Here is a 16,540-nt window from a genome sequence, read left to right on the forward strand (position 1 = left end):
ATTAAACAACACTTCTCACTCATTTAATTTTATGCAAAGGGAACACCAAAGTTTACATACATACACATACTCTCTCTCTCTCACTTTCAGCCATGGGAGTTATTGTTAAGAGCTTCTTTTGGTTAATGTTTTCATTCAATATCAGTGTTAGGCTGAGATGCTTTCACCTAAAATAGCCATGTTGAAATAAAACAGTTTGCTTCCTGGGGTCTTTCTCTTCTTCCTCTCACCATCCCCTCTATGGATTTTGTACATTGCTTCTTGTAAATAAATCAAGAGAGAAAAAAAAACATCCTGCATCAGTGAAAAAAAAAGTGTTGATGATTTCCCATATTATGGGTAACAACCACTGGGCTTGTATTCTGATAGCCTGGGACAAATCACAAAGTCCATCCTTGCACTTAGCATCAGGTTGTAATTTTACAAATTTTATTCGCTTTTGAGAGAGAGCCTTCTTCATGTCAAAATGTCAGATGATCATCTAAAATAGGGTGACCTAAAAGGGACATGTCAAATTAAAATATTAAAAATATTCCTTACAGCTAACACAGACTTAGATTATTAAAAATGAAAGTATTTTTAAAACTTTATTTTTGATCATTTACACTTTCGCATTTTTCTCAGCCTGGACAAAAACTAGAGTAGTCAGTATCATTTTTGTTTCTTAATTTCATTTTCTGGTTACCATAAGTAACAGGATGTTGCAATGTTTCAGATACAAAACTTCAGGAGAAATTATTTTACATTGTTTATTATTTATTTTTATATGTTCAATTGCACAGTGTGCCTGTCACAATATCTCTAGTTTCCAATGGGACTATAGACAATGTAGGGTAAATAGTAATATAATAATCTTCACTTCAATGGGAGTAGGGTTTATTTTAGGACTAGATTCTAATACAAGCTGTATTTGTTTGTGAAGTTCTTCTACTTCCAGGCCACTCACTAAGACTTTCTAAATCACTTGTTCCCTCTTTGCCCCTGAAAACGGAGAGCAAACTTACTTTTAAACATATTTTAAGAATAGTTAAACCTCTGATTCTTGCTCAATGGTTTGCTTGAACATGTCAAGGTTCAGTAGGTATACATTGCTGTAATCATAAAACATTGAGTATTACATGCATGAAAAAGGTAATTTTACTGTGATAACTGCAAGTAGTGTGTGTTGGAAATTGAAAACAATTCTAGGATTACCAAGAAACTTTTATATTCCTTTGATGCACATATGTAACTCACACTGATGTGTTGCCTCTCTTTCCATTCTAATTTGTCCCACGCAGTCAAGTGCAAGCCATGTTTGCTGTCACCAGCAATGAGTTGGTTAAACACTGTCTAAACCAGTGGTTCTCAAACTTTTGTATTGGTGATCCCTTTCACATAGCAAGCCTCTGAGTGTGACCCCCATCCTTATAAATTAAAAACACTTTTTAATATATTTAACACCATTATAAATGCTGGAGGAAAAGCAGGACTTGGGGTGGAAGCTGACAGCTCATGACCCCCCCCCCCATGTAATAACCTCGCGACCCCCTGAGGGGGTCCCGACCCCCAGTTTGAGAACCCCTGGTCTAAACTGAGAAGACCAACTCTGAGTCTTGTGTGCAATTGAAACTCAGATTAAGCCTACAGTAAAAAAATAATAAATAAACGTAAAAATTGAAGGCAGATAAGAAATCCAACAATTGTGCAACGTTGTGTGACAGGAAGATTATTACAGGAGGGAGTTTCCTAGTTCCAGAAAGCAGACAGTAAATCAGAGGTGAGCTGTCTCCCCAACAATACATAAATCTACTGTAGCTTTTCATAATAACCACATAGCACTACAGTGTTCTTTGCAAATTATGACAAACAACATAGTAATAACAAATGAAACTACCATGCTAAAAGCTTTCCTTGACTTATTACAATAGCAACTAAAATCAGGTTATTTCTGCTGATGCATCATGAGGCAAATGACTCAGGGTTTCTCCAGTAAATCTCGAAAATATGGGGGCTCTTCGATAAAACTAACATTTTCTATTACCACAATTTTACTACCCAGAAAAATCTTCTCCAGTCCCAATCTTCAATTTTAAGATTTAGCTAACTGAGCAATATCACTTTAAAATAACATTTAATACCTTCTCCAGACTAACATGTTTTAAGAGCTTTTCTTAAAACACTGGAATGCTGGAATGCTTTCCTCCAAAGCTGAAGATGCTGCTATGTGAAAAGAACGCTACCAGAGATTACATCACCTTGAGTACAGCCTTTAAAAGCACCCTCAATAAAAACATTACTGCATTTTCACTGTAGTGACAGCAAAGGCCAAAATGAGCAGTGGCCAAACCCAAAGCAAAACAATTAATTTTTAAGTCTATATTAAAAAAAAAAGTTAAAAACTCACAGAGAGTGCAGTCTTTGTCTCCCGGAAAAGGGAATTCCATTTCTCTCCCCTATACTCTTCCCATGTGAGAATCTCTCCCACCTCCCTGTTTCTTTCCACTTGTGCCTCCAGGGTGACCCACGCAGAAGATGAGAAGTAACAGTCAATGTAATTGCACCTGTGCTCCTGCACAGTAGCATTTTCCAGGCAGCATCAGTAGAAGCAGTTTGAAACTTACCAGGACAGTGCAATTTTTCCTCTCTAATGTTGCTTTATAACTGGGGGAAGGGAGAAGCGGATGATGGATTGTTAAAAGCTTTTAAAAAGATACTGCTTAAAAGAATTACTGCACTTCAACGTTAGATAAAAGCCATTAAAAAGGCTTTCCAAGCAACAGTATTTAAAAGTATTGGTCATACTCTGTTGGCTGGTAATCATCTCATTTGATTTGATTGTCATCCAGCAAATCGCTCACAACGCAAAGCTAATATTAGACAATGATTTTGAGACAGCGAAAGAAAGTCATTTAAATTTACTACTCCATTTTGTCTGTAATGGGTAGTATATAGTACTTTGTTTCTTCAGTACTTCAGCAGAAAAGCTAAAGCAATATATAGCTTAAATGCAGCATCCAAAGCAGTCCTTGGATCCATTTACCTTTCCTCTCATTATTCCAGGAAAATTTCTGATATACAACATACCTCAATTACATGGTGTGTCTAACTGCACTGAAAGGGTTAAGTAAGTTCCACACCATTGTAACTGTGAGAAGATAAAGCTCTTGGAATTTTTCCTTACACGGATTCTGCAAGTAGCTGCATGTTATTGCCACCACAGAAGTACCTTATAAAGAAATGTTAAGATAATGTATATTTAAGGAATACAAGACAGAGCTCTCATATTCATTAGCACTGAGGCCACAATACTATTTCCCCACTTAAAACAGGGGCTGCAGGGTACAGTCTGAAGCTTTCATGACAAAGACATAAGTGGAGAATCATAATTAAAAGAGTACAACAAAAAGTGCTAAGTGCATCATTGATAGAGGGTAAAAGGAACAGAGGCAGGTAAAGGAGGATACTGCTGGATGTTCCCAAAATCTGTACCTGGGGCTTGATGCAAGAAGTTTAGGAATGTGCAAACATCCAACCCCATATTCCTTACATGAGCAAAACTCAACTGAGTAAGGAGCCACTGGCTAGTTTGCAGTAGCTCGATGAGCTGAACTTTTTTTAAACCGGAGTCAGTCTAAACCAACGTAACACCTTCTGAGTCTGCAGACAGCATTAAACAATAGCTCTGAGGTGTGACCTTCCCTTATCCATCTCAGTTGGTATTAACTCTGAATCCCAACAATCAATTAAATTTCAACATTGTTATCAATTTCACTATTAAGCAAAACACATGAGAAGAAAGAGGGACAATCCCATTATGATGATTAAGGTCTGGTCTACACTACAGAGTTAAGTTGACCTAATTATGTCAGTAACTACACTACAACTTTGCTGCTACTGATGTAAGTGCCCTGCTACACCAACATAATAACTTCACCTCCAAAAGAGGTGTAGGGCTTACGTCGGTGTAATTTAGGGTGACACAGTGTCCGTACATAGACTGAGGATTATTTACATGGGCTGTTGGCTGTCATTCTTGTCAATTTCAGGGCTCTGTGCTGGAGCCATACAATTGACAAGAAAACCTGGCTCCCAGCTCCCCACTGGGAGCCCAACAACTGTCCAGATTCTGGGTGCAGAGCTCCCTGCTGGGAACCAAGGCAGCTGCTGAGCTCATGGCAGGAAGCAGGGAGCTGAGAGCCCAGGAGGGCAGCTGTGCTCCTGGCAGGGAGCCTGGGGGACAAGCAGGCTCCCAGAGGGGAGCAGGGAGCCAAGACACCAGGATCTCAGCCTCCCACACTGCCCCTCTTAAGTCAGTGGAAGCATTCCTTGTGAGGATGCGTGCCACCAACAAGAGGGTAGTGTGGACATGAACCACTGCAGTAATTACTGCTCTGACTGTAAGTCTACCTAACATAGGTCGACTTAAGTTTGCAGTGTAGACATGTCCTTATAAGGGAATGTACTGTGAGTGCTGTCTCACCATGGTGTTGCAAGGAAGCAGATGTGTTGGTAGCACTTGGGAGAGCACCATTATTTCTCTCCTCCCCAAAATTTGATCCCTGAGGATTGAGGTCTAACACACTGGTATCATTGTTAGGATATAATAGAGATCCTGTGCTGCAAAATATAAGCTATTACAAAACATAGGAGGGTTGGCAAAACAAAGAGCCAAAAAAACAAAAAAACACCAGCAGAAGCTTTCTGGAAGGTTAAACAGCCAAGCAGGAAATATCTTGCAGGGCCCCAAACTGCTGTTACCCGACCTAGTGCCTCAAGGCAGGCATTTTTCAAAAAGCACACATCTAGGAGGATATGTAATATCTGCAGCCAAAGAGCTAAAGATGGATTCTCAATTGTCTACTTCAAGAACACAGAAACAGTTTTTTTCAGGGGGTTTCTGAATTTGATTTAACTAGAATATGAACCATTTCATTCACATCTGAAATACAACCAATATACTATAAGCACAGAAAAGTTACAGAACTATATGCCAAAATGTTTAATTTAGCAACAAGCAGAGTCCTACTAACTGCTAACCTTTGCAGCCCCTGAGGGCTAGGTGTCCCAATGGATTGCACAGTGTGTAGTTTTGATTGTATAAGAAATCTTGAGAGAAAGAGCTCAGGTTACATTACTGTTGACTGTTTCTGAGAGGGAACGAGACAAGGAATAATACCTAATACATTTTAGATTTTTATATATACCTCTAACATTTTTCCCATCTCTCTTCCCTTTGAGAGTCTACTTGTAGAAAATTCAGCTTAATAGCTAGTCAATTTCAGACCGTGAGTTAAAATAGTTCAAGTACTAAACATGCCTCTGAATCCTCCTGCCAATTTTTGTGGTATTAGAATCACATTTTCTAATATTTAAAACTTGTATTTACCTTATTTTCTCTCCCTATTGCTGTGTGAAAGGTCCACACAAACAGGGCGAAATGACTGCCTAGAAAAAGAGAAACCATGAAAACCGAATGCACACAAAACACGGTCAAATGCATGAAGTAAACAAAACGGGAGAAAAATAATTTTTCCCTTCTTTCAATTATCATAATCTTAGATGATGCTTGTAAGAATGGTCGGTAACACATTTTTTACAGAAGTGTAAATTTTAAGTTGGCTTTATTTTGTTATGGAATCCTGCAATGGGTTTATAAAATGGGAAGAGAGCAAGATTATTTCTTCCTTATCCTTTCTAGTATGTGGTGTCACCATAAAGCGACCTACTGAGGTCCCTTCCAGTTCTGTGTTTCTATGACATCATAAGACTCTTATAGTTAGTGTGCTCTCAACTGCTATTGTTAAGATTTCCATCCCTTCCAATCTTGAGACTCCTTCTGGCTGAAGATTTCTATGTTTGGTTTCTGTCAAAAAGAGAACTCTTTTGAAGCTGTGAGCCTAACAGATTTCAGGGATTTTTGAATGAGAGGCGGGTAGTGTAGACTTTCCCCACAGTAATAAAAAAAATCTTGACTTGTTTTAAAAACAAAACAAACACCTGTTCTAGCACAGCTGAAACTGGGTGGGAAACAACTTTCATTGGGAATAGTGTGAGTGGGTTGGTAAAAACTGGTTTTGACTGAACAAGTGATGAGGGATTCAAAAATTCACTTTATCCACTAATTGCAGTTTAACCAACATTTTAACCAAAGGAAAGCTGTGCTGCACATGTGCATGGCTATTTTATCTATGTAGAAAACATGTATATCTTCAAAGGGGGTGAATTAAAGCTTGCTCCATTATACCATGAAAAGGTAGAGCCTTACACTAGGATTTTTCTGAATTTCACTAGGATCCAATAAGCTTTCTGTGACAAATGAATATCAAAATGTCAAAGCTGCGCTTCCACCATGTCAATCAACACCATGTAGTTTCCTGGCTGGATGCTTGAAGTGTAGCCATCACAGTGTTCTTCTTGAACCTATGATATTTGGCATATTTGTCTAGCTTCTCAAGGTATAAATATTTTTTGATTTCTTGAAAGCTGCAAAAGAGATGGAATAGACTCAAATTTTTCAGATTACAGAATAGGCCTTATATTTCTACAGGAAAAGAAAATTGATGGCAGTTTATATCATGATTTACAGGCTTTGCTTGAATTAAATGTGGTTTTGGATATTCTATACATTCTATGGTATGGCATTCTTTTATCCATTGTTTTCAAGACTGCGAAGAGGGTCATTTACCACCAGCGCCACCCAGTGGTCAGGCAGGACTTGGCAAATCCTCTTCTTTCCTGGAACTCCTGTTGATAGCCGTGATCTGGCCCTGCAGTAACTCAGCCATCTGGCCAGGTCACACATTCCAGCCCATGAAAGAAAGTAAGTCTTTGGATGCCTGAAAGAGCTTTGGGGCCTTCTTCTTAGGTCAGGGACTTGGGGTCTGGACCCTTGTGTGTCTAGAGCCTTCTCCAGTTTGGTTGCCTGCTGAGGATAGACTCCTACCGTTGTCACCTCTTTAGGGATTATTTGGGGAAACTGGGCCCACTATTTCCTTTGGGCTCTGATCCAGGGCTCAATGATTGGCAGCAAGGTCCTACACCTTGGGGTGCTATGCAACTGCCTCCCCGGATCACTTCCTACTGGAGTCCCATTTTTCCCCACAGGGTAAATTAAAGAACTGAACAAACAAACAAAGTTTATGACCTTCAAAAATAATCATCAGCCCCTCCTTTGCAGGCTTGGTCAAGTCAGTATTGGCAGGCCTCAGTTAGCAAGAGCTCCTGCGGTGCTCCTTCCCAAGAGCTCAGAGCACAGGTCTGTTCCCTTCCACTATCCACCTCAATTGAGCTGGCCTGCCCTCCTTTTGAGTTCCTCCTCTAAGCTCTGCATACATTGCAGGAGTGGTGGGGTGGGGCTGCCTGGACCCAGGGCAACTACTTAACTCCTTCCTTACTGGTGCGGGAGTTGTATGCCCTGTCACAAGGACTCATTTCTGGTGGTGGGTTTCTTCCACTCCTGCAAGAAGAAAGAGAGTTTCCTCCCAGTCCTACAGATTTCTTTTCTGCACACAGATATCTATTTTCCAAGGTGTATGAGTCTGTCTGTATTAGGAATAGGTCTGAACTAAAATATATAGCTCAAATGCAAGATCTTTTTAATGGGTGGAGTTCCAGATGTGAACTTGCATGTTCAAAATCTCACTGCATAGCCAAACTTCCTCCCAGTTTAGGGGGTTAGTGTTCAATTATAAAATGAGGCTTGAGCTGTGAACTTTGATTTGTGGTTTTGATTCTCTGTACCTTTGGTCCTCTGGACCCAGCTTCCAAAACTTCTCTTTGATATAGAACAGACTTTCCTCTGGGATCTGAACTGTGATAGGAGAAAAAGAAATCTTACACATCCATACAACCAAAGTGTAACAGTTGGCGCTTGATGGAGGTAGCACATAGTGGTTAGAGGATAGTAGGGGAGCCCAGGCCCTCCCACTGTACCAGACTCTGGCCCAGGGCCATCTGAGAGTAGCCAAGGTCAGGCACCCCGGAGCACCTTAAGACAGTCCTCCCTCGGCCACTTCCTACATCATTTACTTGTAGGGCCACTTCCTATGCACTTTCAGGCATACACTCTATAGTTCAAGCTTTTTCAGTCTATAATCAAGATAACACAAAACAAACACAATGCCTTTAGTCTGCCTGATTCTAGCGCAGCGGCTCTCAAACTTTTTTTACTGGTGACCCTTTCACACAGCAAGCCTCTGAGTGTGACCCCCCCTAATAAATTAAAAACACTTTTTTAATATATTTAACACCATTATAAATGCTGGAAGCAAAGCAGGGTTTGGGGTGCACGTTGACAGCTCCTGACACCCCATGTAATAACCTCACGACCCCCGGGGGTCATGGCCCCCAGTTTGAGAACCCCTGTCCTAGTGGGTCGGTTCCTCTCTTCGTAGAGGAGCAGCTTCTGCGTCCTTCCTCAGGAGCTCCCAAGGCCAGGTTCTTCTCCCTGCCTGGCCAGCTCCCTTCTGAACAGTATGGGCACCTTTTAAGTCCCACTGGAGTAGGCTCTGTAGGGGCAGCTGGGTGGGGTTGTCTGGGCCCAGAGTTGTTCCTTAACCTTTTCATTCCCAGTGCGGGCTTTATACATCCCATCGCAGAATGTTTTTACTCCCTCCTCCAAACTTTGAGGTTGAAGAGGGGACAGGATTATATCAGTTACATGAAACAATTAAGTCTGGTACGAAGTTGTATTATCTAATTTGGGGATTCTGAATAAATTAACAGTGAATACTAGACTAGACAGAATTAAAGTCGTATTGCTGAACAGACATCCACTAGATCTAGAATAAGAGTTCAGAGTTTTTAATTTGTATTTAAGCAGTAAACGGAGTCAGCAAGCAGAAAGGAAACAAAAGAAGCTCCAACAGATGAGGAAAAGCAGCAGAAAATATTCTTTCCTATAGATTCTCTGTCTCCAGAATCTCAGCTGGAAATATTTTCCAAGGGTGGACTGACACTATAAAAAGGGAGGGACAAACACCCCAAGGACCCCTCCTCTCTCTCTGTCCATCAATTCACTGCACCATAAAGGACAAAGGAAGCAGCCAGTGAACTGCAGAAGGGGTTCTGACCTAAAAAGTCTGGTCAAGACTGCTAAGAGCATGTGGTGAGAAAACCATGCTTTGAATTTAACATACTTTGCTAAGTTAGGCACTAGTTGTTTTAGCTTTTGTAATAAATATAAAGGGAAGGGTAAACACCTTTAAAATCCCTCCTGGCCAGAGGAAAAACCCTTTCACCTGTAAAGGGTTAAGAAGCTAGGATAACCTCGCTGGCACCTGACCAAAATGACCAATGAGGAGACAGGATACTTTCAAAGCTGGAAGGTGGGGAGAAACAAAGGTTCTCTCTGTCTGTGTGATGCTTTTGCCGGGAAAAGAAAAGGCATGGAGCCTTAGAACTTAGTAAGTAATCTAGCTAGATATGTGTCAGATTCTGTTTTGTTTAACTGTCTGATAAAATAAGTTGTGCTGAATGGAATGTATATTCCTGTTTTTGTGTCTTTTTGTAACTTAAGGTTTTGCCTGGAGGGGTTCTCTATGTTTTGAATCTGATTACCCTGTAAGGTATTTACCATCCTGATTTTACAGAGGTGATTCTTTTACTTTTTCATCAATTAAAATTCTTCTTTTAAGAACCTGATTGCTTTTTCATTGTTCTTAAGATCCAAGGGTTTGGGTCTGTGTTCACCTATGCAAATTGGTGAGGATTTTTATCAAGCCTTCCCCAGGAAAGGGGGTATAGGGTTTGGGGAGGATTTCGGGGGGAAAGACGTTTCCACGCGGGCTCTTTCCCTGTTATATATTTGTTAGACGCTTGGTAGTGGCAGCAATAAAGTCCAAGGGCAAAAGGTAAAATAGTTTGTACCATGGGGAAGTTTTAACCTAAGCTGGTAAAAATAAGCTTAGGGGGTTTTCATGCAGGTCCCCACATCTGTATGCTAGACTTCGGAGTGGGGAAGGAACCTTGACAGCTTTATATTTCTTGTAACCATTTCTGACTTTTATGCCTCATTATTCCTACTCACTTAATATTGCTCTCTTTGCAGCTAATAAACTTGTTTTATTGTTTTATCTAATCCAGTGTGTTTGAAGCAAAGTGCCTGGGAAATTCCATTTAGGGGAAACAAGGTGTGCGAATATCATTTCTATTAATAAAATGACAGACTTTATATAAGCTTGCATTGTCCAGAAAAGGCTGGGCAGTACAGGACCTACATTTCGGGGGTGGAGGAAATCTAGAAGGGGTGCGTAGGGGTTATCCTGCAATATAACCGAGGCTGGTGAGAGCCAAGGTGTGGCTGGCTAGCTGCAGCACACACAGAGACATAGCTGGGAGTGACTTGCATGCTGGAGGCTGTTTGTGAGCAGTTCAGACTGGAGGCCACAACAGCAAAGCTTTGTAAAGGGCACCCAAGGTTAGAGGACAGGGTGACACTGCAACTCATTAGTCTGGATTGTACCCTGGGTATGTCACAGTTAGATAAGAAAGATATCACTAAAATATCCTTTCCCTAATACCTTACATGGACAACAAGATAGTGTCCCATTCCTCAAAACCTGAGGCGATGCAGAGCTCCTAAGGTGCAACAGAAGAGGACTCCCTCCAGACCTTACAAAGAGCAGAAGCCTTCTACACTTTATAAAATGTGCAAGAATCCTGACTTCAGACCCAGATGTCCCTATTAATTCACAGCAATATATTTCGCTACACAGCTAAATCAGTGTGATGGAGTCCCTAGGCTGAAACCTGAGCCCTCTGACCCACCAACCTGGGGTATTCCTCTCACACTGTGATGCTGTGACAAGCTATAAACCTCTGGCAGGTACTACACTTACAAACATCCACAGGCAGGGACACACTCAGCTGGGTGACATGAATGCTTTGCCAGCTACTCATGAACCAACAATAGAGAAGCTCCAGCCAATTCCCCCCATCTCCCCAGCCTTGCACCCCAGAATTGTACCATCTTGTCCTGGTCAGAAGCCTGACCAGTGTAAGTTCATTGCCTAGTCCACCCCTTCCTCAATGTGGAGAGGACACACATTAGCCTTTGTAAACTGAGCTGAGATTTCCCAAGAACATCAACCAAAACACACTGTTTTAGGTAAAATATAAAACAGATGTATTAATTACATAAAGATAGATTTTAAGTGATTATAAGTAGCAAACATAGAGATCAAAGTTGGTTACCTAAGAAATAAACAAATTCGCACTCTGAGTTCCACAAACTAAACAGGATTTGAATAAAGCAGCGACCCACCCTGACAGATGGTATAGTTCCTCAGTACACAGCCTGGGACTCCTTTCCAGACTGGTACCACCTTCCCGAGTTCAAAGTCTTTGTCCTCCAGATGTGTTTCCAGGTGTTGAGTTGTGGGGGTAGTGAGGCCAAGTCATGATGTCACTTCCCCTCTTTTATAGTTTCTTCCAGCTTGCCAGAAAGATCGTTTGATGTGGGGATCAGGCAGTCACCATTGTCTATGTGTTCTCCCTAAGAAGTTTTCTGGGACAGCCGTCAGGAGTGGATTCCCTTTAATGGGCCATCAATGCATCTGGCTATTCCATTGTTGTACCTGAAAGGCTGGTTGTGGGTGTTCCCAACCTCACAACATATTTCAGTAACACACACATAGCAAAACTTCATATATAATGATAGCACATACAATCCAACAGGATATTAATGTTCAAAAGATCAAGACCTTTAAAATGATACCTCAACAAGGCATTCTTTGTAAGACAGATATTATTATATGATAGTGGTGAATATGGGGGTTCCGGGGTGCTGCTTTGAGGAACAGACTGCCACAATCAGCCACACATGCACGTACAGTGAATAATTCTTAGCTATGCATATTACAAAATTTTTCAAAGGCTCCTAACTCACTCACATCAAAACCAGTTTTCTTCAGAACAACCATAGGCACTTCCCCTCAGTGAGTGCTACATCCATTCTAAATTCCAACTTTTAACCCACAGCTTTTTTAAGCTTTAGAGATGTTCAAAGAAAAGTCGCACTTTAAAAAACAAAAAAACAAAAAAAACAGGGTAAGTATTTTTCCACTCAGATGTTCCTAAAAATTTACCTTCAGAGATCACATATCAAAAATTTCAGTCTGAAAGCTGAAATTCTCAAAGTAATGAAATTTGTGCTAGAATAGAAATATAATGTAACTTTAAACAGAGCAGTTGCTGCCACTCATACTAAAATATTAAGCAGTGTTACTGAAATAGTGAAAAATCAGCAGATTCAATGACTAGCTGGCAAAGAGTAATAAACCCAATTGCGGCAATCCTGTAAAATGACATAACTATTGGGTGCCTTCTGGGGTACCATCATATTCTACATACTTTATATTCCTATCATAAAATTATTATTTTTAAAACTTGAGTGCTGTGATATTATTTTTGAGACAAATCAAAAGTACAAGTTAACACCACCTTTTCATTGAAGTTCCTGAAGGAAAAAGTTAGAGATGATAGCCTGGGAGAAATCAAGATTTGTGTATAAAGAAAAACAATGCTGTAGTACAACTGCAAGTAATCAATAATCTGATGCTCTTCATAAAAAACTTCAAACTGATAATTTTAAAATTGTTTCTTTTCCATCCTTTAATGTTTATTTACTTACTGCATTTTACACAGCACGAACCAGTAAGTTAAGGGACCATTTCTGGTTACTTTCTGGTCACTTAAATAAAAATGTTTTCAGCAATTAAAAAAATTATTCGTTTCTTCACAGAAAGAAGCCACAACATTTTAATTTTGTGCCTAAATGGTTTAAGAGCATTTAAAAAAACGCAAACCCCAAACGAAAAAAAACCAGACCCAAATTGGTGTAATGTGGTAACATGGATCTTATTATTTCTGTATTTCTTTGCAGTATTTCTTTGCAGCCAGATTTAGGAGGTGCTGGGTGAAAAACTCTTTTGAAAAATTGACACATACTGAATTGTTCCTGTAAAGTGAGATTTAGAATGGCAAATTATTGTGTATTGTGTATGTGCTTTAATGTGTATCTCAATATAAACAAACCTGTACACATGCATTGTAACAAGAAATAGGACACACTTACATCAGAACTAAGGCTGCGATTCTGTCACGGAGGTCACAGAAGTCACAGATTCTGTGACTTTCTCAGCTCAGTGACTTCTGCAGCAGTTGGTGCTGGCTCAGGGATGCCCGAGGTGGGCAGCTCCTGGGCTAGCACCAGCAACAGTTTTGGTGTGTGGGAGGGGGCTCAGGGCTATGGGCAGGGGGTTAAGGGGTGTGGGGAGGGACGCTTAACTCAGGGTGAGGGCACGGTCTTGCAGCTCCTAGGCAGTGGAGGGGCGGAGGAGGGGGGCTCTGCGCTGCAGTTCCCGGCCAATGGGAGCTTCGGAAGCTGGCGCTTGTGCCCCTCCGCCGCCTATGAGCTGCATGGGCACAGAGCCGGGTAAGGAGCCCCTGCCAGCCCCGCCAACTCTCCCCCCACCAGCACCAGCAAGGGTCCCGGGCCACACACCAAAGCCTGGCATCCCCCCGCCCCAACCCAGCACCAGCGGTGGGTCCCAGGCCACCTCTCCCAGCACCTGTGGCATCCCCTGACACACACACCCCCGGAGCACCTGCAGCCCTCTGCCCAAATTTTAGTCACAGGTATTTTTAGTAAAAGTCAAGGATAAGTCACGGGATGTGAATTTTTGTTCACTGCCCGTGACTTTTACTAAAAATACCCGTGACTAAAACGTAGCCTTAATCAGAACACGTAAGTCAGTCCTATGTTTTTGTGAGGTTTGTAAAAATTTCCCAACATTAAGGAAAACTGAATCCAAATTACAAATTCACTTTAAAAAGCACCTGAATATCTAAGCCCAATTAACTACTCTAATGTTTCCAATTTTAGCATATAGATTCATTGACAGTACATAAGAATGCCAATGCTTCCGAAGGAATGAACACAACAGGGCAATTTTGGGTGATCCATCCCCTATCGTCCGGGTCCAGCTTCTGGAGCATGGGATTGCATCCCTCACCATCTTGGCTAATAGCCATTGATGGACCTATCCTCCAATAACTTATCTAATTATTTTATTAACAGTTATACTTTTGGCCTTCACAACATTGCCAGCCAATGAGTTCCATAGGTTGCCTGTGCTTTGTGTGAAGAACTACTTCCTTATGTTTGTTTTAAACCTACTCCCTATTAATTTCATCAGGTGACCCCTAATTCTTGTGTTATGTGAAAGAGTAAATAATTCCCTATTCACTTTCTCCATATCCTTTGTGATTTTATAGACCTTTATCATATCCCTCTTTAGTCATCTCTTTTCAAAGCTATGGAAACTGTTCCACCATCAACCTCAGCATGGACCAGTCCACACAAGAGATCCACTTCCTGGACACTACGGTGCTAATAAGCGATGGTCACATAAACACCACCCTATACCGGAAACCTACTGACCACTATTCCTACCTACATGCCTCCAGCTTTCACCCTGACCACACCACGCGATCCACCGTCTACAGCCAAGCTCTACGATACAACCGCATTTGCTCCAACCCCTCAGACAGAGACAAACACCTACAAGATCTCTATCAAGCATTCTTACAACTACTATACCCACCTGCTGAAGTGAAGAAACAGATTGATAGAGCCAGAAGAGTACCCAGAAGTCACCTACTACAGGACAGGCCCAACAAGGAAAATAACAGAACACCACTAGCTGTCACCTTCAGCCCCCAACTAAAACCTCTCCAACACATCATAAAGGATCTACAACCTATCCTGAAGGACGACCCATCGCTCTCACAAATCTTGGGAGACAGGCCAGTCCTTGCCTACAGACAGCTCCCCAACCTGAAGCAAATACTCACCAGCAACCACACACCACACAACAGAACCACTAACCCAGGAACCTATCCTTGCAACAAAGCCCGTTGCCAACTGTGCCCACATATCTATTCAGGGGACACCATCACAGGGCCTAATAACATCAGCCACACTATCAGAGGCTCGTTCACCTGCACATCTACCAATGTGATATATGCCATCATGTGCCAGCAATGCCCCTCTGCCATGTACATTGGTTAAACTGGACAGTCTCTACGTAAAAGAATAAATGGACACAAATCAGATGTCAAGAATTATAACATTCATAAACCAGTCCGAGAACACTTCAATCTCTCTGGTCACGTGATTACAGACATGAAAGTTGCGATATTACAACAGAAAAAACTTCAAAACCAGAGTCCAGCGAGAGACTGCTGAATTGGAATTCATTTGCAAATTGGATACAATTAACTTAGGCTTGAATAGAGACTGGGAGTGGCTAAGTCATTATGCAAGGTAACCTATTTCCCCTTGTTTTTTCCTACCCCCATCACCCAGAAGTTCTTGTTAAACCCTGGATTTGTGCTGGAAATGGCCTACCTTGATTATCATACACATTGTAAGGAGAGTGATCACTTTAGATAAGCTATTACCAGCAGGAGAGTGGGGTGGGGGGAGAAAACCTTTTGAAGTGATAAACACCCATTCTTTCACAGTCTGTGTGTATAAAAACATCCTCACTGCATTTTCCACTTTTATGCATCAGATGAAGTGAGCTGTAGCTCACGAAAGCTTATACTCAAATAAATTGGTTAGTCTCTAAGGTGCCACAAGTACTCCTTTTCTTTTTGCGAATACAGACTAACACGGCTGCTACTCTGAAACCTGTTACAGAACAATGAACCCATTGCCAGTTGGCATTGAAGGGTTCTCAGCATCACAGAGCGAAATGTGTATGCTAGAATATTTAGCTATTGCTTTTGTCATTGAAATGCATCATATATGTTTAACCATTACTTTATAAATATATCAGGTCCACACTAGCTACTGTATATTAACAGAACTAAGATAATATGCAGCTATGTAAATGAAAAGTTTCTAGAGGCCAGACACAAGTTCCACAAATACTACAAAATGCAGAAGAGAAAGTAGCTTTCAGTAGGTGATGTAGATATTACATAGATCTAGCATTTACATGGACACTTTTGTAAGAATTATGTTGATTTATAAATAGGATTTATTAGATACAGAGGAGGAGCTCCTGATCCTGTAATTCAGCAGTGCTCCACTGAATTCAACATATACATGTGCTTAGTTTTATTGTGTAGTCCCACTGAAGTCAAGCCTAAAGGATGGTATTGTTACTAACCTTACATATATGGTGGATAACAAGTACTTCCTACTTTTTGTAACTGCTGTTGGTGAAGAACTAAATTAATAGATTAGCCTGACCGCATACCAATGTGTTTAATTTTAAACAGTATTTTTGTACTTATTTTAAATTATTAAAATATAAAAAACGTACAGCATCAAACAAAAATGGTCCTACACATAAGTTGCTCAACTTCATAGTTCAAAAGTGATACCATGTGCAGAAGTGATACCATGTGCAGAAGTGATACCATAAACTAAAGGATCTTGCTCTGCTTTCATCTGCTACAGTAGCTCCCAATCTTTTCCAACAACTGTACTAGTGAGCTGCAGCTCACGAAAGCTCATGCTCAAATAAATTGGTTAGTCTCTAAG

At 41.0% G+C, this 16,540-nt stretch overlaps 1 protein-coding gene across 7 annotated transcripts in view; it reads right to left on the reverse strand.

The window, feature by feature from the left end:
• VEZT (vezatin, adherens junctions transmembrane protein) overlaps positions 1 to 16,540 on the reverse strand; it is a 99,000-nt gene that overhangs the window by 81,709 nt on the left and 751 nt on the right. For 2 of the 7 annotated variants that reach the window (XM_073327504.2, XM_073327505.2), the window contains exons 2-3: positions 7,723 to 7,792; positions 5,369 to 5,427 (exon numbers count right to left, since the gene is read on the reverse strand). The exons of 4 other annotated variants lie outside the window; for them this stretch is intronic. In XM_073327504.2, the coding sequence (XP_073183605.1) occupies positions 5,369 to 5,427; positions 7,723 to 7,792 (129 nt within the window). Of the gene's footprint in view, positions 1 to 5,368; positions 5,428 to 7,722; positions 7,793 to 11,873; positions 13,408 to 16,540 lie in introns of those variants that run through there. One more of the 7 variants, XM_073327506.2, reaches the window with a different exon arrangement.

This window comes from Lepidochelys kempii, chromosome 1 (genome assembly GCF_965140285.1).
Source record: "Lepidochelys kempii isolate rLepKem1 chromosome 1, rLepKem1.hap1, whole genome shotgun sequence".
In the NCBI taxonomy this organism is placed as follows: Eukaryota; Metazoa; Chordata; order Testudines; family Cheloniidae; genus Lepidochelys; species Lepidochelys kempii.